Source organism: Papaver somniferum, chromosome 7, assembly GCF_003573695.1.
Source record: "Papaver somniferum cultivar HN1 chromosome 7, ASM357369v1, whole genome shotgun sequence".
In the NCBI taxonomy this organism is placed as follows: Eukaryota; Viridiplantae; Streptophyta; class Magnoliopsida; order Ranunculales; family Papaveraceae; genus Papaver; species Papaver somniferum.
Window position 1 is genome coordinate 3673642 of NC_039364.1, and position 27944 is coordinate 3701585.

Genomic DNA, 27944 nt, shown 5'->3' on the forward strand with positions numbered 1-27944 from the left:
TCTTTCTTTCTCACGGATAGAGCATCCAACACCACTCCTTCACAGCTTCAATTTTTTTTTTTTTTTTTTTTTTTTTTTCAAACTCTCAAAACCTAACGCAACTTCTTTCTTCTCCAACTTGAAACCATCACAACTTCACGTAACTTCTTTAACTTTTCTCTTAAAACTTAAAAACGAAAAACAATGAAACTTCTCTTCTTTCTTCTTCTCACCTCGCTCTGATACCATGTTAAGGATCGAGCAAGAGAGAGGAGAGCAAAACGCGCGGAAGCAATAGAAGACTACATTAATAATAATCTTGGTATCTCAACTTTCATGGCTCAACAGCCTATTTATATTGTTCACAAACTTGACGACCACTCAAGGTACTTTCCTAACTAAGATCAAACTCTAAACATAGACACTTTCCTAATATAACTCAAACTCCTTAAAGTGTATATCTCCTAAATATAGACTCCTATATTATTTCCTAATACTCATCAAATCCCATCCTTTTTAACATTGTATGTACAAATGTTCCCTCTAGGTAACCAACATTTTGGCGAGTTTTGATTAGTTCATGGACGTCCGTAACAGTAGGTTCAAGCCGGTGAACTGTCAACATTGACGTCAAACTAGCTGTGTAACTTGAACTTAGTATGAGCAAAGAAAATACCCAGACAATCACAACAACTTTAGCCATACCGTTTCTCACCGTTTTGTCTGAAACAGAACTAAACGTTAACAAACACCGGAAAAGAATTTGCCTCTGTCAAAAGTGAACTGGAAGAGAGCTATATTGATAGGGGAAGGAGAAACGAAATTACCTCCATTAGCAAAGGCTGGTGTAGAGAAAAAGAACCAGAACATGGTTTCCAGTTGATGCCATACTTCCCCTTGAAACGCTGGATTATTTTCTTCACGTTCCAGAGCCCAAGTCGTCGCCCAGGTCAATACAAAAAACACAATAATTGCTAACCAAAGATTCAAATTTAAAGGCTTGAGTAATATCCATGCATTGTTGCTCGTGTCCTCTTTCAGCGGAACAATCATCGAGAATCCAGATGGGGTATAAGGTAATGTGAAATCAACGTAGGTTGATCTATTTCCACTAATTGTTATGTCTCCAACTACGGCATCATAGTTCTATTTAGCACATTCAACAACACAAAAGGAATTAGCCAGGCAGCTAGCAGTTACGTACTGCAAAATTACCAGAAACAGTAGAAAAACTAACCTGGGAATAAACTTGATATACTAAGTCATCGTAAGTTCCTGCCTGCGTGCCATCAGCCTTCGCGAAGGGAACCAATTCATAAGAAACAGGATACGGTAGCATTTCCACTACAGCTTTGAACACATCTATGCAATATCCGGTGATGACATAACTAGAATTGCTGACACTACTATTTCTTGATACTTTTACGAACTCAGTAAAACCCCGTTTAACTGGGACTCCAATCCTTAATTTTTTTCCCATTTCTGGAATTACCCAACCTTTTGGAACAACGGTTGATTCTCCAGGCCATATTATAACGCGTAAATTATCTCTTGGTGATGATAAAGAATGTGCTCTGGTAGTAATTAAACTGCTTGAGTCACGTACGATACCATTCGATGTTGTCCAAATGCCGATTTCTCTACCTCCGTTTCCAATCACATTAAGTAATTGGTAGGTATTTGATTGCATTTCCCTATCGATGAGATTAACATCCCCACTTAAGAGATGAAACTTTGTCTCAGAAATTAGCTGCAAAAGTTTAGGACCAATCTTTGAAACACTTCTTGTTGAGTTCATTATATCAAGTTTCTCCAAGACACTTGCTAGTGCCCAAATTGTATCGTAAGCCCTCAAACCAAAAATGTTGAGTTCAATTTTTTTAATTCCTGGATTGTCTTGCTTAAACTGCTTTTTCCATCGAGCTCGAAATTCTTCAAGCTCTGTTGACCTTGGAATATATGACCTTACAGCCAATACTCCTTGCATAGAATCAATAACAGAAGAATTAAAGGAGCCCAAGAAATTAGCTAACCCATCTGTAATGATCCATGAATACTCTTCACTCATCATCCCAATCATTTTGGCCTTTTGAAAAACACGTACTCCAAGGGCCGGTGTCATGTGCACAACAAATACCCTAGTCCGCATTGACATTAATTTGTACAGTGCGCTTAGTATTTGTCCATCAGTAGCTGAAGTGGAAATGAAGCTTCTGTAAGGAACTCTGGTATCGATAGCTTGGAACGCATCGATCATATCTGGCATCATACCTTTTCCATACTCCGTGTCTTCATATATGGGTACAACTTCTCTCCATTCAAATGTTTTAACCAATTCAGCAATCACATTTATTTGGGACAAGTCACTTTGCATCATCCGAATGAAATACGGATTTTGAGAAGTAGAAACTGAAGGACTTGTAGCAGTGAAAGAAATGATAGGAACCTGAGCTTTGTTTCCAAAGTCAGCCATGAATATAGCTTGTAATGATGTTGATGGCCCTATGATGGCTCCAACTCCAACATTTTTGATTAAATCATTAGCTGTTACATGTACAAGAATAAAAGAATATTAATTCAAAGAGAAAAAGTCCCGAGAAAATATAATCAGCTATGAAGTCTAACTCAACGTGCCATGCTGTATTGTGACTAGGTCACCCTCGTGACCCTATTCTAAGGATGGACCTTCTTGGGTATTAATATTTGCACCTTCTGGTCCTAATTAAATTTCACCTTTTTGGATAGATAAATGTTTGTGGCATGAAGGTTATATCTATTTTTTATCGTAAAAAAGTATCTCTATTCATGAAACAGAGGTAATTTAGTTATCAATAAATTTGTATTAGGATGTAGAATATAATCCCGCCATCTAGACATGTTATGACAAACTTTGTATGTATTATTCTACAGAAATTTCAGAACAAGAAGAGAAAATTGCATTTATGTATATACCTTGAGAAGCTGCATCGGCAATATCTCTATGTGAATCTCTAGTGAGGAGAACCAGCTTCCTCTTATGAGCAGTATTATTTGTAGAAGAATAGAAGTCAGAAAGGGCCATTATTAGGAAATAATATAGGAGTCTATATTTAGGAGATATACACTTTAAGGATCCGCGCTTATGCTCTCCTCTCTCTTGCTCGATCCTTAACAATGAGGCTAATCTAAAACCCTATATCTCTACTGAAGATTTCAAGGAGGCTTTCGCAGCATTGAGAAATAAGGAGGATCGTATTGTTGCTGCATTCGGGGAAGCACCTTTTAACAGACTCCTGCTAGCAAAATATTGTAATAAATATGCCATGGTTGGACCGATGTACAAGACAGGAGGATTTGGTTTTGTAAGTTCCCTATCCTGCTAAATGAAGTTTTGGTAGCACATTTTATATTTTATTCTTATTTATTTGGTTCATGTCAGTACTCAAATATTTCCATTTAATTTTGTCATTTATACTCACAGGCATTTCCGAGAGGATCACCTTTGGTCCCTGATATTTCAAGAGCAATAGCTAATCTAAGAGAGGATGATAGAATTATAAGAATCGAACAAGCTTGGTTTGGGAACCAAAAGAGCTGTTCGGACCCCAATCCCATGGCTTTTGAAACTAGTCTCAACTTTGATAGCTTTTTTGTTCTCTTCGTCATTACAGGAATTCCTTTGATTGTAGCCCTCATTGTGTACCTCAGCAAAATCTTGCTAAGGTATACTTCAAGTCCTGTTGCAATCGAAGATATGCTGCCACGCGGCCAACGCCAAAGTCAGAGCTTTAGAGATATGTGGCAAAGTCTTAAAGAATATTTGTGGCAATGCCTTGCAAACTTCTGGCAATTCGTACAGAATTTACGTCCCCAATCAAGTGGTGGAATAGAAAAAGGTAAAGGGATACTGAATGAGCCAATGCCAAAACCAGAACATGGAAAATTGATAATTAGAGGATGATGATCACGGAGACTTGCTTCTGTATATATGTTCTACGCTATTTTGTTTTTGCAATTCCTTTTTGTTTTTTTGGTTGACCATATGGATTTGTCTCAAGAAAAAGGGAGGTGTCGTTTCCATTGTCAATACTATATATATTGTTGTATTTAGGGCCTTGAATACAGGCGTGAGCCTTGTATGGTATTGTCTCCTTTAGAGACCAGGTGAGAAACTTTGTTTCACATAACCAAAAAAGCATCAGGACCTTCTAGGTTAGATATAAAGAAAATGGTCCATTTCTTTATCTTCATATATATAATAGAGAGAAACTTACGTGAAGAGATTCCGAGGCACCAGAAAGGGGGCTTGGATTCTTGAGCGGGGATGGATTCAATATCTTGTAATCTTGTTTGATTATAGTAAAATCGTTTCGTTGTCTTCACAAGTGGATGTAGACCTTTTTAATTGAACCAGTATAAATTCGTGTGTTGTGTGTGTGCTTGATTTATTTTGGTTTCACTTCTATTTGATATCTTGATTGATTGTGCTAGCTTGAGCCATTTGTTATAACAAATTGGTATCAAAGCTCTGGGTGGGAGCGATCTCTAATAGCGGAAAAGTATGAGATTGAGAAGTTTGATGGAAGGAATGATTTTAATTTATGGAGCCTAAAGATAAGGGCTGTTTTGGTGCAACAAGGTTTGGGGGAAAACTTTGAAGGGAAAAACATCTCTAGGAACAACATTGAAGGATGAGGAAAAGGATGAACTCATGGAGAAAGCACATGGATTAATATTATTGTGTTTGAGCAACGAGGTATTGAGAGAAGCAGCGACGAAAACGACTTCGGATGTGTTATGGAACAAATTGGAGATAAGGTATATGACTAAATTTGTGAGCAACGAGGCTTGAGAGAAGAAGTGACGAAAACGACTTTGGATGTGCTATGGAACAAATTGGAGATAAGGTATATGACTAAATTTGTGACTAATCGCCTTTACCTCGAGAAAAAATTACATACTTTTAAGATGCATGTATGAATGTATTAGGAGATACGTATATCTTGGTACATATGGTTAGGAAAGATATTTTTTTTGGTTTCTTTACCTTTTTAGTCACACAAAACCAGTTTTGTAAAATAAAGTTTTCAATAATAAGAAATCTTAATCTTCTCTATCTTGTCGTTTGATGGTATCAGAGCCAGGAAATACTTAACCTATTAAAACCAAATCAAAAAGTTGTGCTTAAGATTAACACCATGACTTGTGTAGCTAATGTAGCAATGACAACCATTAACTCTGGTGGAGGATCTGTATCCTCTTAAGATCGGCTAGGTCTTGATAATCCTCTTACTGATACCCAATGGGAAATCATTGTGCAAAAACTTTAAAATTCGAATAATGATTCGAAGCTTTCTGGTAAATGGATATTTGATACATGGGCTTCACGACACATGACAGGAACTAAATAATTTTTATTTAAGACTTGTGAAATAGGTTTCTTCCGTAAAGCTTCTGAGTGGCACATACTCTCATGATCCATGTGATGGCACTGTGGTCTTTATTCGTTCCTGCTCCCCACTGCAACTTGATTTCTTTAGCATGTTTAATTAAAGATTTGAGATGTATTGTCACTTTGTCTAATAAATTATGTGTCTTCTGCAAATTTTTTTTGGTAGTCATACTCATTTTTTAGCTGCGATTACTACACTTACAGAACCTATGATCGAATTTTATATAATGGTAAGAAGGTTGTCGTTCTCTCGGACTTGTGAAGATTGATTTAAGATTTAAGATTATGGAAAGAACTGATACTATGGATTCCACTATTGACCAATTTTTAAGTGATTCAGTAAACAACAATATGTATGCAATTCATACGTTCAATTTGATTCTAAGATATTGCCAATATTAGATTTCCAAAATTTTAATTGTTAATCGCAAGTATGGAACATCAAGAGCTCTAAGATAAGCATGCACCATCAAGAGAGAACATAACTAATTAATCAAAATATTATAATCAATTATAGTTCAGTGCAAATAATCATAAAGAAATTGCAATAATAAATTAATAAGAAAATACCACTTTATTATTGGAACAACGCTTCCTCCATAATCCCAGCATGTGATTCTAGTTCCTCATTATTATAAAGAAAACTAAATAAAAGAAATAAAAGAAAATTGTGAAAATGGCTACCGGCTCACCGGCTCTCCAATAACTCCCCTGGTTTCCTGTTCTCGACATCAATATATAGATTTCAACAAAATCTAAACTTCCTCTTTTAATTTTCTTCCACATGTCATGTCCAATGGAAGTGTGCCACTTGTCTAAGAATACACAATATCACCTAATAAATACTCGCCACATGTCCGACCACTTGCTTTTCTTTTCATGGGAACGAAAATATTATATGAGCACATACTGATCTTATGTACGAGGTAAGTACTCATTTTTTCATTATCTCAATTCCGAAACAGATGTCATTTATTAATGGGGTGAAGTATATATTATGTTCAAAATCAATCTTCTTTAGTTGCAAAAGATATTTAGTTTCCTTTCTTCCTCCACCATGTCGACATACCTCGTACATTAATTATTGAGTAGGATTTTTCATTTTACGAGATATCTCCTAAATCCTTCGATAACTAATCACCAAGTCCTTCATCCTAAAATCCACGAGACCAAAATGCCCGAGCATGTTAATTTCTTCACTAACTTAAATTGGGCCTATCCCATTTAGATCCAAAAGTATCCACGGCCCCTGTACTCCGTAGTCCATATTTTCTTCTTGGAATCCTAGGTTTAGCCGATTTTTTTGGAAGAGCCCATTTTATTCATTACCTACAAAAACATAATAAATACCAAAATAAGCACCAACAATATATATTTTGGGTAGTAAATATGTAAGAATTAATCGCTCATCAACCTACCAGTTATGCTGAAGTTGTTCGCCTTCCCTGTTGGCATGTAGCAATGTGTAAGGAAATTAGTGCTCTTGTCAAGAATGACACGTTATCTGTTTCTGATTTTCCCTTGGAGAAGAAGGATGTTGGTTGTAAATGGGTTCAGAAAATTAAATATAATTCTGATGGTAATAGACAAGTAGAAGGATGTTGAGCGGTATAAGGCTCGTTTGGTTCTCGTTGGTAATAGAAAAGTAGAAGGGGTGCATTATCATGAAACATTTGCATCCGCAGTTAGAACATTTTTAGCAGTCGCAGTTGCTCTTGATTGAGATGATACATGTGTAGCTTCCTCTCTCCGGGAACTAATGATCCTCAAGCCGGATTGAGGATAGATTTCTACTTTGGGAAGGAATACTGATTTTTAGGCAGTAATCTTAGATAAGGAAATATTATTAGACAAGGTAATATTTTTAGATAAGGAAATATACCTAGAAAAGGAATATTTCCTAGACAAGGTAATATTTCCAGATATGGAAATATATACTTAGAAAAGGAATTATTCCTAGACAATGTAATATTCCTAGATAAGGAAATACACCTAGAGAAGGAATTATTCCTAGATAAGAAAATAAATTCCTGTAAGGTTTTGGAAATCGTTAAAACTATAAATAGAGTGTGGTTTGTGACACAGACACACCTAGATCAGAGAGGGAGGTTTGTGAGACAAATCACCTTGAGAGAAGTTTGTGAGTAAATTAATTATTCTAACAGCAAGCTTAGCAAATAGTTTAAGGTTATTTACCTAGAGAGATTGTGAGCGTAACAATGAAAGAACTGTAATAGTTTTGTTGTTCATAATCTAGAGAAGATATATTTCTTCGAATTACTGCTTTGAGTTCTGTTTTCTAAGTTTTCGTCTATTATTATTCTGAATTCCTCCTCTATAATAATAGTCACCAAGGTAAAGGGATCAAAACGTATCATGAGAGGTACATCAAATGGATGTTTACAATGCTTTTCTTCATAGGGATCTTGATGAGGAAGTAAATATGCAACTTCCTCCAGGATATTCGACTGATTTTATTGGTAAAGTATGTCGACTCCATAAATCTTTGTATGGTCTTCGTCAAACTCCTCATAATTGGTTTGCTAAGCTTGCACGTGCTCTCAAGATTTTTGGATTTGTACAATCTTCTGCTGATTATTTTATATTTACCCTATGATGAGGTGGGAATTCTATTAATGTACTTGTCTATGTGGGTGATTTAATTATTGCTGGGAACAATTTCGTTGCCATTACTTCTTTTAAATCATATTTAAGTCGTTGTTTTCATAAGAAAGATTTGGGAAATCTCAAATATTTTCTTGGTATTGAAATGTATTGAGGAACTGTTAGTCTGTTTTTATCTCAACGAAAATATACCTTGGATATTTTATCTGAGATTGAACTTCTAGGAGCCAAACCAACTTCTTCACCTATTGATCAACATCATCGTTTAACTCTTGATGATGAACCCTTGTATTCTAATTCATCTCAGTATCATCGGCTTATTGGAAGCTTGATTTATTTGAGTATTACGCGTCCTGAATGATGATACTCGGTGCATGTATTGGCTCAATTTATTCAGTATCCTCGGGTATCTCATTGGGAAGTTGTTATCTGAGTACTTCGTTATCTAAAGGGTCATCCTGGTTAAGGGATTGATTTATAAAAGTAAGTTCTCTTCAACTTATGGCTTATTGTGACTCTGATTGGGCCTCCTTCCCTCTTAGATGTCGTTCGCTGATGAGTGCTAAAAAGTGCATATTTCTATATATTTTTCTTGGCATTTAACTCATCTTTTGTGCATTAATTCTACATTTTATCCCATATTCTGTATTTTCTTTGTTATCAAGAATAAATATTTTTATTAATTAATTTTGCATTTTTAGGTAATAAATAAAGCTTGGATGAATTGTTGAGAGAAAAGAGCAAAGAAACGGTCAAGACTCCCGCAGGAAGGCAGCAAAGAATGATGTTTGCAAGAGCCGGATAAACTAGAAGTGGGCTTGAAGAGGAAGAATTGTTCTTAAAGAAGATATGGTCTTGGCATACCCAAGGCCCAAAACCCTTACCCAACTCCATTTCCAATATCCATACCCATTTCCATGAGAACCGTCAGATAGGATCCATCACATCATCCTACGGTCGTCTCATCATCGTGCATCAAACTCTGAAGTTCCTGTCAAACATCATAGTACCAAACTCCATCTGGAACCGTTAGCTTCGTTGTATCTCGCAATCCAACGGTCGCTACAAGCTGTTTCCCTTCTTGTCGTTCGATTCGTTTCAGATGTGGTCATCCAACGCTCTCGTCTTGCTGGACATCAAGATTGCTGATCCCGCCCAACACCGGAGCACACCCAACACATATAACCCAAAAACCTAACCCTAAATCGCTCATTCTCTTCTCCCCTTCTCTTTATTCTCTTCTCCCGCCTCTGCAGACACCATGTCTTCCGTACCACCACCTTCTCCACCATGTCCGCCACCACCTACTCTGCCACAACCAAACCACCAGCTCCACCTGCTCGAACATCATCACCCCCTCTTTCTAGCCCCCTATTTTATTGATATTTCTTCCCACCTTTCTCTGACACCCTAGAAGAAAAATCAATCGATTAGGCGAGTCTAGAGTAGCAATTGACACAAGGGGAAGAATGGGTCGAAGACAAACTCGTCAAATCACATCAATATGGGTAAGAATTACCAAACCCTAAATTTTCTGATTTGGGGGAATTTATTAAAGAACCCTAATGTTCTGTTAGGGAGAGCATTAGAGAAGATATGGGTCTGTTTTGTACTGTCAAATTATGTAGAAATAATTTACCTAATTTCTGTTTAAATTGGGGATATTTTTGGGGAAGAACCCTAATTTTGTAATTTGGGGGAAAACCCAAATTGGGTCTGTGGGTATAAATTGAGACTGTGGGTATGTTTTAATGGGGATGCCTGGATTATCCAGAGCACCACCAAGAGGCCTGGAATAGCGAGGACCTCAACTGTTAATGTTGTTTCAAGTTCAGTTCAATGTTTTAAACAATTTCAATTCCATTGTCATTTAATTTCATTATGTTCTAACTCCATTTGCTAGGGGTTAGATGATACTCTTGAATTGTAAGCTAGGATAGTCCATGTTCATGTCACTGTTCTTGTAGTGCTGAAACTAAGTAGGAATGATAATTAGCTAGTTGAGTGAATGCACCTGTGATCAGCTGTGCTGTAAGAAGACAGCTGATTCTAGGGGTGTAAGAGTGAGAGTAGCTAAGGATTCAGTCCATTTGAAGGGATGTGCTTAATTGAAGTAGGGAAGTTAGTAAACTTAGTGATCAAATGCACCTGTGATTGAGTGTGCTGTAAGAAGACACTCAATGCTAGGAGTGAACTAGAGAACTTAGGGGATTAACCTTCCACTAATGCGGATTGCTAGATAACTGGTTGAGCAAACAAACCTGTGATCAGCTGTACTGTGAGAAGACAGTTGATGCTAGGGGTAAGTTAGTAAGATTAGTTAAGTAAATCATCCACAATCTCCCCTGAGATGAAACAAGAACATGATTGATTAGGATCTGCCTTAGTTTAGGATCAAGAAGTGGATTCAAAAGCCCTAGCATGTTCCTGTTTACTTGCTTTACATTCTGCTGTTTTTCAGTTCAGTCACTGCCATCATCTCAAGTGTGTTTTAACACAACCAAGACTCTTTGTTACAACTCAGTTTTAGTGAAATCTTAAGCTTCAACTACACACACCTTGTCCCTGTGGATCGACTCGCACTTGCACATTAGCTACATCGACACCGTGCACTTGCGGTATTAGTTTGTGACTCTTTTAGAGAGCCACCATTCGCTTACTTCTTACTTTATCTTTTTAGGAGGCTCACCTATATCTTGGAAGACAAAGAAGCAACTCACAATATCTCGTTCTTCTGCCTAGGCCGAGGACCATTCCATGGCTCATACATGTAGTGAGCTCACACGACTAAAAGCTTTTTTGAAATCTCTAGGTATGTTTCGCTCTCATCCTATGCACCTATACTGTGATAGTCAGTCCTCTCTTCATATTGCTACTAATCCTGTTTTTCATGAAAGGACCAAACATATTGAGATTGATTGTCATTATGTATGCGATTAAATTCAGTCTAGTGTTATTATTACTTCGCATGTTCACATAACCGTTCAGCTTGCACACATTTTCACCAAAGCTCTTGGACGTCCTCAGTTTGAGACGCTTCTTCCCAAGTTGGCATTCGTGATACCCATGCTCCAACTTGAGGGGGAATATTAGGAGAGACGTATATCTTTGTACATATTGTACATATGATTAGGAAATACGTTAGATAAAGAAAGATATTATTTTGTGTAAATACTTTCAATCGGGCAGTTGCCGCTGCTCGCAAGGCTTTTGATGAAGGACCATGGCCAAAGATGACAGCTTATGTAACTACTTTCAATTTCCTAAAATTTACTTTACTAATTTTTTGATTGGGAGAGCAGAATTAGAATGTTTTTCGTTCCACGTTGTTTGGCTTTATAAGAAAGGTCAATGGTACTTTTTCGCTTTGCGGATTTGATCGATAAACATAGAGATGAACTTGCAGCACTCGAGTCATGGGACACAGGAAAGACCTATGAACAGGCCAGTCAAATTGAATTACCAATGATTTCACGTCTAATTAGATATTATGCAGGTGAGGTAACCAAATGATCACTTCCTCAAAAATTTGAAGTTACATTATATTTTATTTACTTATGTCAACTGTAAATCTGTAACTATTTTATGGTTTTGTTTTGATTGTCCCAGGATGGGCGGATAAGATTCATGGTCTCAAAGTTCAGGCTGATGGTCCGTACCAAGTGCTAACCCTGCATGATCCCATTGGAGTTGCTGGACAAATTATTCCATGGAATTTTCCACTTCTCATGTTTGTATGGAAGGTCGCACCCGCTTTAGCTACTGGTAACAGCATTGTCCTAAAGACAGCCGAACAAACACCATTGTCTTCTCTATATGCGGCGAAGCTGCTCCATGAAATGGGTTCTCGTAATTTATCTGTAGTCGTTTAGTCTTCATTTTATGAATGCATGCTTGAGGTTTCTTAATTAGCTCTGCATTTTCTTTGCAGGCTGGCCTTCCTGAAGGTGTTCTGAATGTGATTTCTGGATTTGGTCCAACGGCTGGTGCAGCTCTTGCTAGTCATATGGATGTGGACAAGGTTTGTAATTTTCCTATACCCAAGGAAGAATATGCATCCAAGAATGTATAACGAACACATAATTTTTTCTCTCCAGTGCTAACATAAAAAAGGCCGACTTCTTTGTAGCTTGCTTTCACAGGATCAACTGAAACCGGCAAGATTGTTTCTGAACTGGCTGGTAGAAGCAACCTTAAGCCAGTGACTCAAGAGCTTGGAGGGAAATCTCCATTCATTGTATGTGAAGATGCCGACATTGACAAGGCTGTTGAAACTGCCCACTTTGCACTGTTTTTTAACCAGGTAAGTGAACGTAATGGAAACTTTTGCACGAACTGATGTACTATCTTAAATAGATATGAATGAATTGTCGAATTTTAAGTTCCTAAACGTGATTTTTTTACAGGGACAATGCTGCTGTGCTGGGTCTCGTACTTTTGTACATGAAAAAGTTTATGACGAGTTCTTAGAGAAATCAAAGGCTCGTGCTATGAGACGTGTTGTTGGTGATCCTTTCCAAAAGGGTGTGGAACAAGGTCCTCAGGTGAACTTTCTCCACTTTGCAAAACACAGTTTAATTTTTTGAAAATAAATCACGGGCGTAGAGAGTCTTTTAGTTTATCTTCATTGATCCAGAGTAAGATAGATCAGCTCGGTTTAAAAAGCTCGGTCATTTAGTCATTTCTTTTTATCCTCTGGGTTTGTTCACTGATATTGTCGCATTCTCCTATCAATATATCAGATTGATTTGGAGCAATTTGAGAAGGTCATGAATTACATTAAATCTGGTATTGAAAGTGGTGCTACCATTGAAACTGGTGGTGAGAGATTTGGCGACAAGGGTTTCTATATTCAGCCTACTGTCTTTTCAAATGTCCAGGTATCGTATGATATACTATTTCCATCACATCTAAACCATCGTTCTTTTCTAATACCATAATCATGCGCCTTCAGCTGACAAAATTGAATCTGTACGAAATTAGGATAACATGTTGATCGCAAAGGAAGAGATCTTTGGACCCGTGCAGAGTATCTTGAAATTCAAATAAGCTTTTGACCTATCAATATAATTCATCTCATTGCATATAAAACAATTCTTTGTTCATCACTTACATAACGATATCTATTTCCATAATTACAGAGATCTAAAGAGGTGATCAAAAGATCGAATGCAACAACTTACGGTTTGGCTGCAGGAGTTTTCACTCGGAACATAGACACGGCAAACACCGTGACGCGGGCGCTTTGAGTAGGAACTGTATGGGTTAACTGCTTCGATGTTTTTGACGCGGCAATTCCTTTCGGTGGTTACAAGATGAGTGGGCACGGCAGAGAGAAGGGAGTATACTGTCTTGATAACTATTTGCAGGTGAAAGCCGTAGTTACTTCTTTGGACAATCCAGCTTGGTTATAACCTTGATAAGTGTTAGGATCTCTTTGCTTGTCTTCTTGTCTGTGATTCCATTTCTTGGGAGTACTGTTTAATATGAAAATTATGTTTTTATGAACTTATTTGTTCAGCTCTTCTTGTAACCTTTGAATCATTTAAGCAATCAACCACTGGTACTACGGTAGTTCTATTCTTCTATCTAGAGAGTTTTCAGTTACAAAGATATAATAATAATTTTATTTCTATGTCTATTTCTAGATAGATATTGAAACAATGAGTGTGATGGACTGATTAGGAAAATAAACAGCTAGCTGAAACACTTCATTTCCGTCATTAATGAGAGAATCCTGTTAAGTGTTATGTGCAATTTTTCCCATCATTTTTCGTAGCAGGGGGAGGGATAAACTTTGGGACTATACCAAAAGTTCTAGCAAGTATGGACATGAACCATTGTCCTACACGCTCACTGTCTTGATTTTAAAGGTGCAAACTGCAAAATATGAGAGCAAATTACACAATGACGTGCTACGATGCTAGATAAATAATTACATATGATATGAGAAGAAGGTACTCGATGAGTTTAATTTAGACCAATATTAAGTTACATAGTAAATATAATGTGTAGTGTGGAAAGATTCGATACACAGTGACATGCTAGATAATATTGAACAATGACACTATAACAGCAAAGTTATTGGGCACAACATTAGAGACACAAAATTCATACATTCATACAAGTTTACTATATTATGATCATGATATAATATATTATCTATAAAGGCAACCGCAAGACGAAACTTAGCTTATATAAAGACAACTCTTTATTAATGTTTAGAAAATCTCTCAAAACTAAACACAAGCTCTAATCTTGCTCTTATGATCAACCACAACTTTGGTGATCATATATATAGAACTATGAATTCCTTTTCCTAGAACTAGATGACTTCTAATTCCCTTAGGATTACATCAATTTCCTAATCTTGTCCTAACCAGCTTGTTAGTGACTTCTATGTTGAAGTTAATCCAACATTCTCCCCCTTAAGCTTCAACCTTACCTGTGACATATCTTGTACTCCAATCAGTTGTCTCATTTCTTCAAACTTGATCTGAGCTAATGCCTTTGTCAATATATCTGCTTTCTGCTCAGTTCCAGGTATGTGTTCTACGTTAATGACCTCCTTCTAGATGCATTCTCGTATGAAATGATACCTTTTGTGAATGTGTTTCGTCTTACCATGAAACACTGGATTTTTAGTGACTGCAATTGCAGACTTATTATCAATCTTGATGAGAACTTTTTCAGGTTCTCTTCCTTTGATTTCTCCCAACAATTCTTGAAGCCATATTGATTGATTAGCTGCTTCTGTTGCAGCCGTAAACTCAGCTTCGCATGATGACAGAGCTACTGTGTCTTGCTTCTGTGAACACCATGTAATAGGTGCTTCTCTTAGATAAAATATATGACCAGTTGTACCTTTTCCATCATCTTGGTCAATATTATGATTGTTGTCACTATACCCAACAATTCCTTTTGATCCTCCTCGACCATACTTCAATCCATACGTGATTGTTCCTTTTAGGTATCTTAATATTTGCTTCATGATGTCACCATGAGACTTGCGTGGACTTTGCAAATATCGACTATATACTCCCACTTAGAAAGCCAAGTCTGGTCTTGTGTGTAACAAGTACCTAAGACACCCAACATTTCTTCTATAACACGTTGAATCAATCTCTGCTTCTTCTTGTGCCTTTGAAACTTTAAGTCCAAACTCCATTGGTATCTTAGTTAGATTACAAGTTTCAAGTCCTGCTTCTTTCAGAATTCTCCTTGCATAAGCTTCTTGTTTAATCTGAATCCCATCTACTCCTTGATGTACTTCTATGCCAAGGTAATAAGTGAGTTTTCCGAGGTCTGACATCTCAAACTTTGATGACATTTCTCTCTTGAACTCATTGATCACCTTAAGGGAGTTGCCAGTCAAAAATAGATCATCTACATAGACTGCAATCACAAGAAGCGTTCTCTTTTCTTCTCTTCTGTATACAGAAGTTTCTTTAGAACACTTTATGAATCTCATTCCCTTTAAGATTTGATCTAACTTTGTATTCCAGGCTCGAGGGGCTTATCTTAGACCATAAAGAGCTTTTGTCAACTTGTAAACTCTATGTTCTTGTCCCTTTACTTCGAAACCTTCTGGTTGTTCAACATACACATCTTCACTTAGTTCGCCATGCAAGAATGCCGTCTTTACGTCTAAATGATGTTTTTCCCAAGATTTTGATGCAGATTCTGCTATTAAGAGACGAATTGTCTCTAGTCTAGCAACTGGTGCGAAAACTTCATCAAAGTCTATGCCTGATTCTTGAACGTATCCCTTAGCTACAAGTCTTGCCTTATATTTGTTAATAGTTCCATCAGCATTTCTTTTGACCTTGAAGATCCACTTGAGGCTAATCACTTTTACCCCACCTGGCTTATCAACTAGAAACCAAGTCTTGTTTCTGTTGATTGAAATAATCTCTTCTCTACATGCTTGTGTCCATTTAGTCGAGACTTTTGCTTCCTGAAAATTCCTTGGTTCATCATTAACAGAAAGTAGCATAATCTCACATTCTTCTGCAACTTGAAGAACATAATCCTCCAGATATTGTGGCTTTTTATCTGTCTTGTTGATTTTCGCAGTGGAATGGGTTGAGTTATTTCATCAATCTCCTCTTCTTCTTCTTCTTCTTCTTCTTTTTCTTGTTCTTCTTCTACTTCTTCGTTATTCTCAGTGTTTTCATTATTCTCTTATTCTTCTTGATTAACATCATTGTTTCCATTGGTATTGATGATTATGGGTCCTTCACCTTCATCAATTACTTGACCCCATCTCATGTGAAACATTACTGGATCCCTACTTGGTCCATCATTAGTTTCTTTCCAGTTCCAGTTTTTTTTTTCATCGAATACCACATCTCGACTCACTATTACTCTTTTCGTTGTTGGATTGAATAATCTGTAAGCTTTGGATCCAGGCTCAATTCCTAGATGCACAAGAATCTGAGATCGATCATCCAGTTTCTTAAGAGTTGCAGAATCAACTTTTGCGTATGCTTTGCAACCAAACACTCTTAAATGATCTATGTTTTGTTTTCTCTTTCGCAAACTTTCATATGGAGTCATGTCTTTCAGAGCTTTCGTAGGTATCCTGTTTATTAGGTATGTGGTGTGTCGTAAAACTTCTCCCCATAGATAATTAGGTACCTGCATATCCTTTAAAGAACTTCTTGTCATATCCATTAGAGTCATGTTTCTCCTCTCCACCACTCTGTTTTGTTGTGGTGTAATAGGACCACATAAATCAGCATGAAGAAGATCTAATGGCTTTGAGGATCTGAATGTTGTTGCTTTTGGAAAACCTTGACGCGTTTGTTTCCCAACTAAACATGATTCACAGATCCTTGATTCATCGTTTATCTGTGGTAGCCCTCGAACCATCTTGTTCTGAGACATAGTTTTTAAGGTTCTGAAACTTACGTGTCCTAACCTTGCGTGCCACTTCCATGTCTGATCTTCCAGTCTCATATTCAGACACAATGGCCTTCCAATCATGAGACTTATCTTGTAGAGTCTATTCTGTGAGCGTGAGACTCTAACTAAAAGTCTTCCACTTGGGTCATGAACTGTTAGATAATCTTGTCGCATTCTAACATCACATCCAACTTCTGTAGCTTGTCCTAAACTTAGAATGTTGCTTTGTAAGTTTGGGATGAAGTAGATGTTTGTGAGAAGCTTCTGTTCTACGGTCATGCTCTGAAATATAATTGATCCTTTCCCTTCAATTTCTACAGAAGATCCATCCCCAAACTTCACTTTTCCTTTGATTTTCTCGTTGAGTTCAGAGAAATAATGTTTCTTACCAGTCATGTGGTTGCTGGCTCCGTTATCTAAATACCAGATTCCTTCTTCTCCATCCTTTGATTCGTTGTTCTTTGGTATTAGTTTCCCTTCGTTTAAGAATACAACTTCGTGCATGAAAAGAGTTGTATCGGCTTCCCTTGTTTCATTCTTATTTGCTTCTTCCATCTTTTGTATTCTTTCAGGGCATACATAGGAGAAGTGTCCTGGTTTATCACATCTGTAACAAATAATGTTTGATCTATCCTTCTTTTCTTTCTCTTGGTTTTGATCATTCTGACTTGTTTTTCTATCTTGTGAGTTAAACCTTCATCCCCTTCCTCGGCCTCTGTTTACTCTACCACCTCTTCCACGACCTCTTCCTCTTGTCGCAAATTTTTGTTGGTAAGAGTTTGTGTACAAGAGTTTTCCTTGAGTTTATACATTGTTTTCTTCATCAAGGATTCTCTCTTCATATGCTTTCAATCTTCCAATTATATCTTCATAGATAGTCTTCTTTAAATCTAAGACTTGTTCGAGAGAAGCTATGATATCAATATACTTGGATCTTGGTAAACTATTGAGAAACTTCTTTACCAGTTTATCTTCATCAATGGATTGTCCAAGTGACGCAGCTTTTGAGGCTATCTCTGATAGCTTTCCTGCAAAGCTATCAATAGTATCAGTGTCTTTCATCTTCACTCTTTCAAATTTAGACATTAAGGTTTGCAGACGGGATTCTTTAACTCGATCAGCTCCGAGATTACGTGCCTTTATTGCATCCCAAATTTTCTTTGAAGTTTCCTGTTTACCAACTTGTAGAACAAGACATTCTGGTATTGCTTGAAAGAGTAATCCAATGTCACCATTGTTTTTGTCTGGGTCCAATGTACCAGGATCAATTGTTTCCCAAACTTTGTAGATTTTCATCAGTACCTTCATTCTCATGGCCCATACTGTGTAGTTTGTGGCGTTGAGGATTGGAACTTGTATTGATTGTGGCGTGAACTGCTTTGCACCCACAATGGTGGTTTCGTTTTCCATGGCTCAGAAACAAGCTCTTATACCAATTAAAGGCAACTCCAAGATGAAACTTAGCTTATATAAAGACAACTCTCTTTATTGATGTTTAGAAAATCTCTCAAAACTAAACACAAGCTCTAATCTTGGTCTTATGATCAACCACAAATTTGGTGATCATATATATATAGAACTATGAATTCCTTTTCCTAGTCCTATTACCTTATTACATGTCTTTCCTTTTCTTAAAACTAGATGACTTCTAATTCTCTTAGGATTAAATCAATTTCCTAATCTTGTCCTAACCAGCTTGTTAGTGACTTCTATGTTGAAGTTAATCCAACAATCTACGGGGAGTTTAGACATTTTTCTCCTAACTTATATATGCACAACTTTATTATCATTTTAAAATGCCACAATTATGCGGCATGTAGAAATTGAACAATAGCCATCATTGATGCATGTTGGTTAGAAATGAAGAGACATATATGCATTCTCCCATAGAAAGTGGTGATTGTTTCTTATGAAACCAGTCTAATCCAACAGTAACTACATGCTAATTGCAGACAACCTTGTGAACCAATCGTATTTCCTTCTAATTTTGAAACATTTTTTTTATCAGCAAGGGTTTTATACTCATTAGTTAAGCTTACGTATACTCTTGATATTTTATACACTTCTCTAAGAGCATCCACTGTGGGCGAGTATAACCAAATTTATGGGATGAGATCCTAACACAGTGGGACGGAGTAAAGATCAAATTTGGACCAAAGATCAAATTCCAGACCAAATATGGTCGCGACCAAATCCCAAATTCTAATATAGTCGGGCGTAAATTTAAAGTACGCTTGATGCTGGGCGTAAATTTAAAGTACGCTTGTTAACGGGCGTAAACCAAATTTACGTATGTTGGTGGGGCGGAATTTAAATTTACGTTTGTTGCGGGCGTAACATAAATTTACGCCTGATGAGACGGACAGAAGAATTCCGCGCGTTGCCAGGCGGACACCAAAATCCCGCCTCTCTGGGACGGACACCAAAATTCCGCCTCTCTGGGGCGGACACCAAAATTCCGCCCCTATCAAACGGACTTTTTTTTAAGCCATTGCAATCTTGCAGAGGCCAGAATTGTGTTGCACAATCATTACACATCACCACTGCATATCCAGCCATGATGTCTATTCATCTTGTATCTTTTCCAGCACACATGCTCATTCATCTGTAATCAATTCTAGTTTCTCAATCTTGCTTGTTCACTCATATTCAAGTCCATTACAGACTCATGACAATCAACATAAATCAACCATCCTTAGCCTGCAACATTCTGCACATTCCCAACTGCCACTATCACCGCATTCCGCAACTCAGACGAACACAGTAGCAACATACTTTCATATGCATCTCAATCATTCCACCAGTACCCATTAACTCCATTCCTTGCCTGCAACTTGAATCAACTCATTCATCTCTTCCTTGTAGCTGTGTGTATTTCCTTGAACCTGACAACCCCTTTATTTCTTGTATATGTTGGCTTCAGAACGAAGCTTTAATACCAGCCAGCAGACAACCACCAGATCCACCTACGATGCAGCTCAACCATTCTCAATAACCAATTACAGTGGCAACACATTACACATATCATAACCTCCAACTCCATCTCAGGCCAAAAGCATAACCTGCAACAATAACACAATCCCATCTCCAACTGCAACTGCACTAGTATCAACTCCGCTTCATTCGACTGCCATCACCAGCAAGCTGCACCAGTTTACATTCCATCACTCCAGGTCACCTGCAATCTCAAATTACCACCAGAATCACTTCAAACTGCATCTCATTTCAGTGTTCAAAACACCAACACAAAGTTCCAGATGCAACTCTCCCTTGCCAATCCCTGTAATCTCAGCACTGCCAAAGCCATTGCAGAACCATCACACACAGCTGCAATGTCTCCATACATTCACAATATAACAGCATCATCCAAGTCCATTGTGCAGTCACAACTATTCTTTCATTGTTGTATCTTCATCTCCTACAATGCAATCTTCCCAACTCAGCAAATGCTTTGCAACTGCACCTGATTCATTTCATTTATTCCATTACCACCAGAATAGCCAACACATGCAGCTCAGTTTCAGCTACATCACAGTTACAAGCCTCTCTTCATCACATCCATAAACCAATGGCAGCAACCACTTCTCACTGTCGGTATCAACTTCTAACACCTCAATTTTTATTTGAAACCTAGGCATTCATCTAAATATTCTTGAGCCAACACAAGATCACTACCATGAGCATCTGTAACACCACCTGCAATCTCATTCAAGCACAGACCAGCAAGACCTCCATCTAACAGCATCAACCACCATCTCTTACTTTTACTGCTCTAAACCAACATCAACAACTGTCGTTTTTCTCTACTTCCGATCATAATACATAGCTCAGAAACCCCATCAACACAGCAACATCATTATCTTCTCAAAATTATAATTCAAAACCCTAATTCCAACTATTCTTTTCAATCCTCCAACCAACCACGAATTCAAGGCCAACCCATTTCGATTCTTGCTCTAATTCTTCAGTATCTGAATTTGAAACACTCAGATTCCTTCTCAGCCCATCTCTTCCACCAGTACCCATTCTCAGTTTCAGTTCATCTGTTCTTCTCCCGATTTCATCAGACGGACAGGAAGAGTACGCCCTAATGAAAACCTAATGGGCGGAAATTTTGGATACGCCCGTCTCAGGCGTAAAAATATTTTACGCCTGACAAATTCATCACGCGGACAGCAGATGTCCGTCCGTACAATTCATCACGGTTTAACTCGGGCGGAATTTATTTTTACGTTTCTTCGAGCGGTCATTTGGAATCCGTCTGATCAACGGGCGGAATTTAAGATTCCGCCCCATACGAAACGTAATTTATATTTACGCTCGATAACAGACGTGATTTATATTTACGCCCGTTTGAAACGTAATTTATAATTCCGCGCAGAAATGAAACATAACTAATACTTCCGCCCGTCTTCATGCGTAAAATTGTTTTACGCGCGACCAAATTTGGTCTTCTCCCCATAACGTCACAATACAGATTAAACTCATATTTAGTCTTTTTTTTTTGGTCTTTGATCTTTGAGTTTAGTCGTACCATTGCAGTCGCTCTAAGTGAGTATAAAAATTTATACGACAGAGACAAAATAACTAAGTATTACAACCCCACTCAAGTGGGTGAGCAGTAGTATTTTTCTATTATCTATCCGTATATATTTGTATAAGGGAACGCGTGAATCATACGAGTGATCAGTACTAATGCATCTACGAATCTTATATGGGTAGAATTTCTTAATCAACTAATTAATTAAGCATCTAACTTAACTACTTCATTGTCTTTGATTAGCAACTATTCAACTAACTCCAAAATGTTACAAGCCTACTCTCTCCCTATATATACTACTCTTGATTGATGATTGATGCATAGGTTACTACAAACGACCATCACCTTAATACTAATAGGAAGTTATTAGAATATGGCAAAAGTTACTGATGGTGAACCTGGTGAAGTTATCCTAGAAGAAGAAGAAAGCACCCCACCGTTGATACATGTTGGTCGTAAACGAGGAGGTTGGGTCACCTTTCCCTTTGTAACAGGTATAACTTATGCTGTAACTATTTTTTCATTTCAGTAGTTGCATAATTTAGTTTGATTTACTATCTAATGTGTGGCATGGTGTATGTGTGCAGTGGCTATATTAGGCTTAACAGTTGGTTCTGCTGGCTGGCAAGCGAATATAATCGTATTTTTAATCACAAAGTTCAACTTCATGAGCATAGATGCTGCTCAAGTCTCGAACATAGTCAATGGTTCTAGTAATTTCATTCCTATATTTGCTGCTATCATGGCTGACTCCTCCTTTGGGAATTTCTCCGTTATCATTGTTTCGTCAATAATCTCCTCGATGGTAAAATACTGATCAAATTTTCGTTGAGTTTATTTAATTGTGATTTAGCCATAGGGTACTAGATTTCCACATACAGACCATTTTGGATACTGCGTTTGTCCAGTTTTGTTAATGGTTAGGTACCTATATAAAAATTAACTATATATTTTGTTAATTTTTCAGGGATTAATATTATTCATGTTAACGGTGACAGTCCCTTCCTTACGGCCTCTAGAGTGCGCACTGAATGTCACAGGCTCGTCATCAGCGACATGCGAAGCAGCATCAGCTCTACAACTTGCAGTTTTATACTTGTCCATAACACTAGGTGCGTTAGAATTAGGAGGAACACGTTATACAATTGCAACAATGGGAGCTGACCAATTTGAAAAACCCAAAGATCAAGCATGTTTTTTCAATTGGTATTTCTTCAGTTTGTACGTAGGTTCAATTATAGGAGCTGTTGGTATTGTCTATATTTAAGACAACTTTGGTTGGGATTGGGGAGTTGGAATATGCCTCGTTGCCAATCTCGTTGCACTGGTAGTTCTCTTGGTTGGTAAACGTTATTATCGTCGAGTCGAACTCGAAAGGAGTCCCTATAAAAGCTTGGCACGTGTTGTTGTAGCCACATTCCAGAAGAGGAAAGTGTCGACTTCACCGGAAAATAGAACATTTTACCATTGGTCTAGTGATGCTGTATCAGTTCAACCTTCTTCCAGCTTGAGGTACGCGTATAATCACGATCTTTTTTTCCCACCATCCGAATAGTTTCGGGATTGAGCCACTGATAAATAACGTTAAAATAAATGATACGCAGATTTCTAAATCGTGCTAAAAACAGAAGGAGAAACAAATGAAGATGGGACAATTGCGAAAGAATGGAGTCTATGCATGGTACAACAAGTAGAGGATTTGAAAACCATAATCAAAATTATACCACTTTGGTTGTCAAGTTTCCTGATAAGCATACCCATAGGAGTTCAAATCAGTCTAGCAGTGCCACAAGCATTAAGAATGGATCGTCATATTGGAACTAAATTCCAAGTCCAGATGATGATGCCCTGTTGGGAAAATGCCCTGTTGGGAAAATGCCGTATGGGAAAATGCCCCACTGTTACAATTTCCATCCAAACTCTGTTAACTGGTCAATCACACCACGTGTGTGAGTTATATGTGTGGAAAAAAGACGTACGCACCTAAAGTATTTCATTCTCCTTCGTATCTCCGGCTATCTTCTCCATTTACAATGAAACAAAACAAAAAAAGAAACAGAGAGACAAATCAATTTTTAGTGAGGAACTAATTGGAATGATCTCTTCACGGTACAAGATAAGTGAACATTTATGGTTTTGCGTCTTTTTAAATTGATTAAATCGACGAAGACAAATTGAAGATCTCCGGTGGTTCAAATTCAAAGGATTATATAAGAAAGTTGAAGTAAAAGGGAAGACGAAGCTATGGTTTGTGGAAGACAATAAGTTCATGAAACCCATGTCAATCTTACCTTGTTTTGAAGAAATTTCAATTTCAATTTGGTTTTGAAACATGAAATAGGGTTCATTGATTTTCAAGGTTTATAGAATTTAAGGGTCTTTACTGTCTAATCATGTAATTGAAGTAACTTGATTTTGTAATTTGGTTAGTTTGATTTTGGTTTGTTGGTGTTTAAGTGTAAAGATGAAGATAAAGGATTGAAGTTTCTTCCATGTTTAATTGAATATGAACAGGAAGGTTAAAGCTTGTTTGGTGGTTGGGGTGTATTTTCGGAAACAACTTTGTTTCTCAACTTCGGCTCCCAGAAAATATTTTTCTCATATCCATTAATGGTGATAGAAAAGGGGATCAAAGAGATATGTTTGATGAAGGGGGAGGAAGGAACGGACGAAAAGAAAAAGACCGTCTCATCTTCACCATTGACGTTTAAACAGTAGTTTCCCCGACAGAAGATATCTATTAGAGGAGATATTGACCAGTCAATTTCGTAGATTTATTTGGATGGAAATGTTAACGGTGGGGAATTTTCCCATAACTTCTAAATGATGGGGCATTTTTCGGATGGGACATCGTCGTATTTTCCCAATTTTCCCCAATATTTATCACCATCGTCGATCGCTTCATCATGCCGACCTATCAGAAGTTGAGATGTCGCCCTCTAACACCTCCCCAACGTGTAGGCATTGGTCATGTTTTAACTATCGATGGCATGGCTGCATCTGCCATCGTAGAAAGGAAACGACTGAGTACCGCTTGGTCCAAGCAGCTCAGATCATCCACATCTTCTGAGACCATGTCAACCTTTTAGTTAGTAATACCTTTGGCTTTAGTTGGTGCTGGCGAGGCATTCCATTTTCCAGGCCAGGTTTCTTTGTATTATCAAGAATTTACAGTTTCACTTCGAAGTACTTCAACCGCCATGATATCTTTTCTTGCAGCTGTGGGGTTTGTTGGTAGGATGGCCAAGGACTAGATTAGGAAATCTAGTTGGTTAAGGAAACCAAGTACTTGTGTCCTAAGTATAAAAGCTTAAGAGGTTTGTCTCTTAGAGCTAAGTTAGGAAACCATATACTTGTAGGAAAGTAATCCTTGTTAAGGAATGTGTCCACTCCTATTGATGTGTATAAATAGCCATAGAGAGAACTAGAGAAAATACACCAGAACTAGAAAGAGTTCTCTTCTTCTCTGCTTGAGCTTTGTATATCCCAACCTATACGGTGATATATAAAATTGCTAGAAAGAAAATACTTGTTCTTATTTTGTGTGTGATTGTGTTCTTGGCGATATTGAGCTACCTCGTAGTAGTGCATACCTAAACGCTTCCGCAAGCATTTGGCGCAATAATTGGTATCAGAGCAAGGAGACACTCTTGGATACTTGTACTCGAATTGCAGTTGAAGTAAAGGTATTTTTCAGAAGATTGCTTGAGGTAATATAAATCTGAAAGGTTCTATTTTTATCTATATTTGGTTATTTGTTAACAATGGTTTATGGAGACGAAGATCCGAAAAATCCTTTAGGGGAACATTCGTAGTCTACAAATAAAGATAAAGAAACAAAAGAAGAAATAATTCATTCACATAGATCACAACTCAAGGTAGAAAAGTTTACATGAACCAATAACTTTGGTTTATCGAGAACGGACGTAATGGATGCTCTTGTTCATCTTGACCTAGAAGAAGCTCTAGAAGGTCAGCCAGTGGAGATGTCTGAAAAGCAGTGGAACAAGATGAATAAATTAAGTATTGCTTCAATACGAGGATGTTTAGCAACTACAGTAGAGTTAGTTATCAGCACGAGACTTCAGCTAAGGATCTTTGGGAAAAGCCAGACAAGGAATACCTTCTGAAGAACGTGGCCAATAGGATACATCTTAAAAGGATTTTGTATCGCTATAACATGAAGAGAGGTGAAACCCTAATCGAGCACCTAGATTCATATAATAAATTTCTTGCTGAGTTGGTTAACTACGACGAGATAATCGACGACGAGGAACAAGCTTTATGTCTGATAAACTCTCTTCCTGAAAAGTATGAACCCGTGATTAAAGCATTAATGCACGGCAAGGATAATATAACTTACGATGAGGTCACTACAGCATTGCGTAGTGAGGAGTTCAGGAAGATGGACTGTGAAGACCTTGCAAGTGAAGCTAATAATGATGTACTTCTTGCAAGAGGTCGTTCAACAGACAGGAGAAGGAACACTGTTGTTTATGGTAAAGGTAGAGGACGTTCTAAGAGTAGAACGCGGATGCGGAAAGATGAGTGTGTTTGGTGACATGACTTTGGTCATTGGGCTAAGGATTGTACCAAGCGTAAGGCGGGAGAATGAGATAACGGTAATACCGAGGTGAACATTTCTAAAGGTAATGAAGAATCAGATGATGCTTCTGATTTCTCGCTAACTGTGAGACCATCATCTTGTGCTATTACAAATGGTACATGGGTATTAGATACTGGAGCAACATATCATATATATCCATATCGGGACTGGTTTTCAAGTTTTGAAGAGATTGATGGAGAAGTACGTATGTGAAACAATCATACTTGCAGGGTGATTGGGATTGGTAGTGTTCGTATCAAGATGCATGATTGTATGGTTAGAGAGCTGAAGGAGGTAAGATTTGTACCTTCCATAAAGAAGAATCTGATTTCACTCGGAACTTTAGAAGTTAAGGGCTATAAGATAGTTGTTGAAAATGGTGTTCTAAAGGTAATATCTGGATCTATGGTAATCATGAAGGGAACACATCATCATAACTTGTATTACTTAATTGGGAGTACAACAACAGTGGATTTGTCTATTTCTGAATACATCGAGAGAGCAGCTACTGAGAAGACGAAGCTATAGCACATGAGACTTGCACATCCAGGTGATAAGTCGTTGCATAGGTTGATTCAACAAGACTTGTTAAAAGGTGTTATTGACTACAAGTTAGCATTTTGTGAACATTGTGTTAATGGAAAAAAAAACAAGATTAAGGTTTGGCACAGCTATCCACAATACTAGTGGAGTTCTTGACTATGTTCACTCAGATGTTTGGGGTTCTTCCAAGAATGCATCATTGGGAGGGAAACATTGGTTTGTGTCGTTCATTGATGATTATTATAGTCGCGTATGGGTGTACACCATGAGGCATAAGGATGAAGTCCTAGAAATATTTGTGAGGTGGAAAAAGGAAACTGAGACTCAAACTGGCAGAAAGATCAAAGTAATACGTTCGGATAACGGTGGAGAGTACAAGAGTGATCTGTTCTTGCAAGTATGTCAAGATGAGGGGATAAAGAGACACTTCACAGTTAAGAAGACACCGCAACAAAAAGGGGTAGTTGAACGCATGAATCGTACTTTGCTGGATAAGGAACGATGGATGTTATCTAATGCTGGATTAGGTAAAGCGTTTTGGTCTGAGGCAGTTACGTATGCGTGCTTCCTCATTAATAGGTTTCCATAAGCTGCATCAGAAGGTAAAACTCCTATGGAGAAGTGGTTTGCTAAACCAGCTTATGATTATGACTCAATTCATAGTTTTGGTTGTCCTGCGTGGTATCACGTTAGTGAAAACAAGCTTGATAGCCGTGCTGTAAAAATAATCTATATGGGTGTGAAGAGTGGAGTAAAAGGGTTCAAGATTTGGAATCCAGTTGAGAAGAAGATAGTCATGAGTATAGATGTCACATTTGATGAGATGTCTATGGTAAAGTCTTGGGGTTCTCGGCAGGTGGAGGACAGAAGCACCAGTACTAGTGAGCCTTTGCAACAGGTGGAGATTGATGCAACTCCACCAATTCCAGTTAAGTCTGTATATGTTCAGAATACTTCTGAAGACATTGGATCTGCAAGAGAGGTAACTACTGAAGTTCCAAATGATAGTGACACTGTTGAGGAAGAGGAATAAGAGTTAGTAGAAGATACATAAGCTACGGTGGCGGAGATCATAGAAACCAGCAAACCGAGAAGATCAACCAGGAAGCCTGGTTGGATGGATTATTACATTGCTTATGCATTACCAGTTGTTTAAGATGGTACTCCTTCTTCCTATTTAGAAGATGTACGCAGTGTAAAGTCTAAATAATGGGAAGGTGCAATGCAGGACGAGATGCAGTCTCGTTACAATAATGGAACATGGATTCTTATGAAGCTTCCGAATGGTAAGAAGTCCAGAGGGTGCAAGTGGG

At 37.7% G+C, this 27944-nt stretch overlaps 2 protein-coding genes and 1 pseudogene across 2 annotated transcripts; 2 read left to right on the top strand and 1 right to left on the bottom strand.

Moving 5' to 3' along the window:
• Positions 1-469: 469 nt before the first annotated feature.
• LOC113293924 (glutamate receptor 2.2-like) lies at positions 470-3040 on the bottom strand. The gene is made up of 4 exons (XM_026542367.1): positions 2932-3040; positions 1217-2523; positions 807-1125; positions 470-702 (listed from the first exon to the last, which is right to left on the bottom strand). Exons 1-4 carry the CDS (start codon positions 3038-3040, stop codon positions 470-472), a joined length of 1968 nt encoding a protein of 655 aa, XP_026398152.1.
• A 241-nt stretch (positions 3041-3281) lies between these two features.
• On the top strand, positions 3282-13449 carry LOC113293925 (annotated as a pseudogene).
• Positions 13450-21855: 8406 nt separating this feature from the next.
• Positions 21856-27664, top strand: LOC113293927 (putative protein NRT1/ PTR FAMILY 2.2). The gene is made up of 6 exons (XM_026542368.1): positions 21856-21976; positions 22070-22287; positions 22450-22594; positions 22751-22994; positions 26319-26496; positions 27488-27664. The coding sequence occupies exons 1-6, from the start codon at positions 21856-21858 to the stop codon at positions 27662-27664; spliced, it is 1083 nt and encodes a 360-aa protein (XP_026398153.1).
• The last annotated feature ends 280 nt before the right edge of the window (positions 27665-27944 follow it).